At 39.1% G+C, this 1,221-nt stretch overlaps 1 protein-coding gene across 1 annotated transcript; it reads right to left on the minus strand.

The window, feature by feature from the left end:
• LOC110297707 (gastrula zinc finger protein XlCGF71.1-like) lies at positions 1-759 on the minus strand. The gene has a single exon (XM_021166643.2). It carries the CDS (start codon positions 757-759, stop codon positions 1-3), a length of 759 nt encoding a protein of 252 aa, XP_021022302.2.
• Between the last annotated feature and the right edge of the window lie 462 nt (positions 760-1,221).

The following is a 1,221-nucleotide window of genomic DNA, read 5'->3' on the forward strand; positions in this document are numbered from 1 at the left end:
TCATGTAAAGCATTTGCCACATTCACTACATTTGTAAGTTTTCTCTCCTGTATGAATTCTCTGATGAGTTCTCAAATTAACTTTGTGGGTAAAGCATTTGTCACATTCACTATATTTGTAAGGTTTCTCTCCTGTATGAATTCTCTGATGAATTCTCAGACTGCTTTTTTCAGTAAAGCATTTGTCACATCCACTACATTTGTAAGGTTTCTCTCCTGTATGAATTCTCTGATGACTATTAAGATGGGATTTTTGGTTAAAGCATTTGTCACATTCACAACATTTGTAAGGTTTCTCTCCTGAATGAATTCTCTGATGAATTCTCAGACTGCTTTTTTCAGTAAAGCATTTGTCACATTCACTACATAGGTAAGGTTTCTCTCCTGTATGAATTCTCTGATGAATATTAAGATGGGATTTGTGGGTAAAGCATTTTTCACTTTCACTATATTTCTGAGGTGTGTGATAGGGGGATTCAAGATTCACATTGCTAAGCTTGTTACATTTAGAAGACTTCTCTTGAATATTCATGTGTTTATGGACAATGTACTGGATGTCTTCGTCCAAGACCTTCCCATACTTTCCACATATGCAATGCTTTTCCACAAACAACAGATTGTTGTAATTCTCCAACATCACATCCATGTACAATGTTCTCTGAGCAAAATTGAGACATTCCCATTCCTCCAGTGAGAAGTCCAAGGCCACATCCTTGAAGATTAACAGACCCTGTGGTGTATTTACCAGAGACATACTCATTCTTGTTGTTGTCCTTTTCCCGGGTCTCTGTGGAGTGTTTACCAGAGAAGAACTCATTCTTTTTCTTTTTCTTTTCTCCCAGTTTCAAATATTGGAACTCTTCTGGATCCTTTGTGAGAATCTCCTTGACCTTAACCATCAGGTGCTCTTAGTGTTGATTTACAGTTATGCACATTTAGCTGAGCATATGAATACCTGGAAGGTGACAGGACCAGCAGCTCAATGTCCTAGGAGGCCAGCACAACAACTACTGCTTAAGAAAGTTTTCAGGTTCCGCAAATACTAGGCACTAGTATCCCTCCATGACTTCCTGACCACGAGGCAGCCCAGATACTCCATTTGTCAATTCTTGATCTTACAGCACAAGCCATTGCTGTGCTGTTCAGGAATTTCCCCCCTGGGCCCATATCTTTGAGGATTATCCCCACTTTTCCCCTATAAATTTCAGTGTCTCTGGTTTTA

The sequence above is a fragment of the Mus caroli genome, chromosome 7, assembly GCF_900094665.2.
Source record: "Mus caroli chromosome 7, CAROLI_EIJ_v1.1, whole genome shotgun sequence".
NCBI lineage: Eukaryota > Metazoa > Chordata > Mammalia > Rodentia > Muridae > Mus > Mus caroli.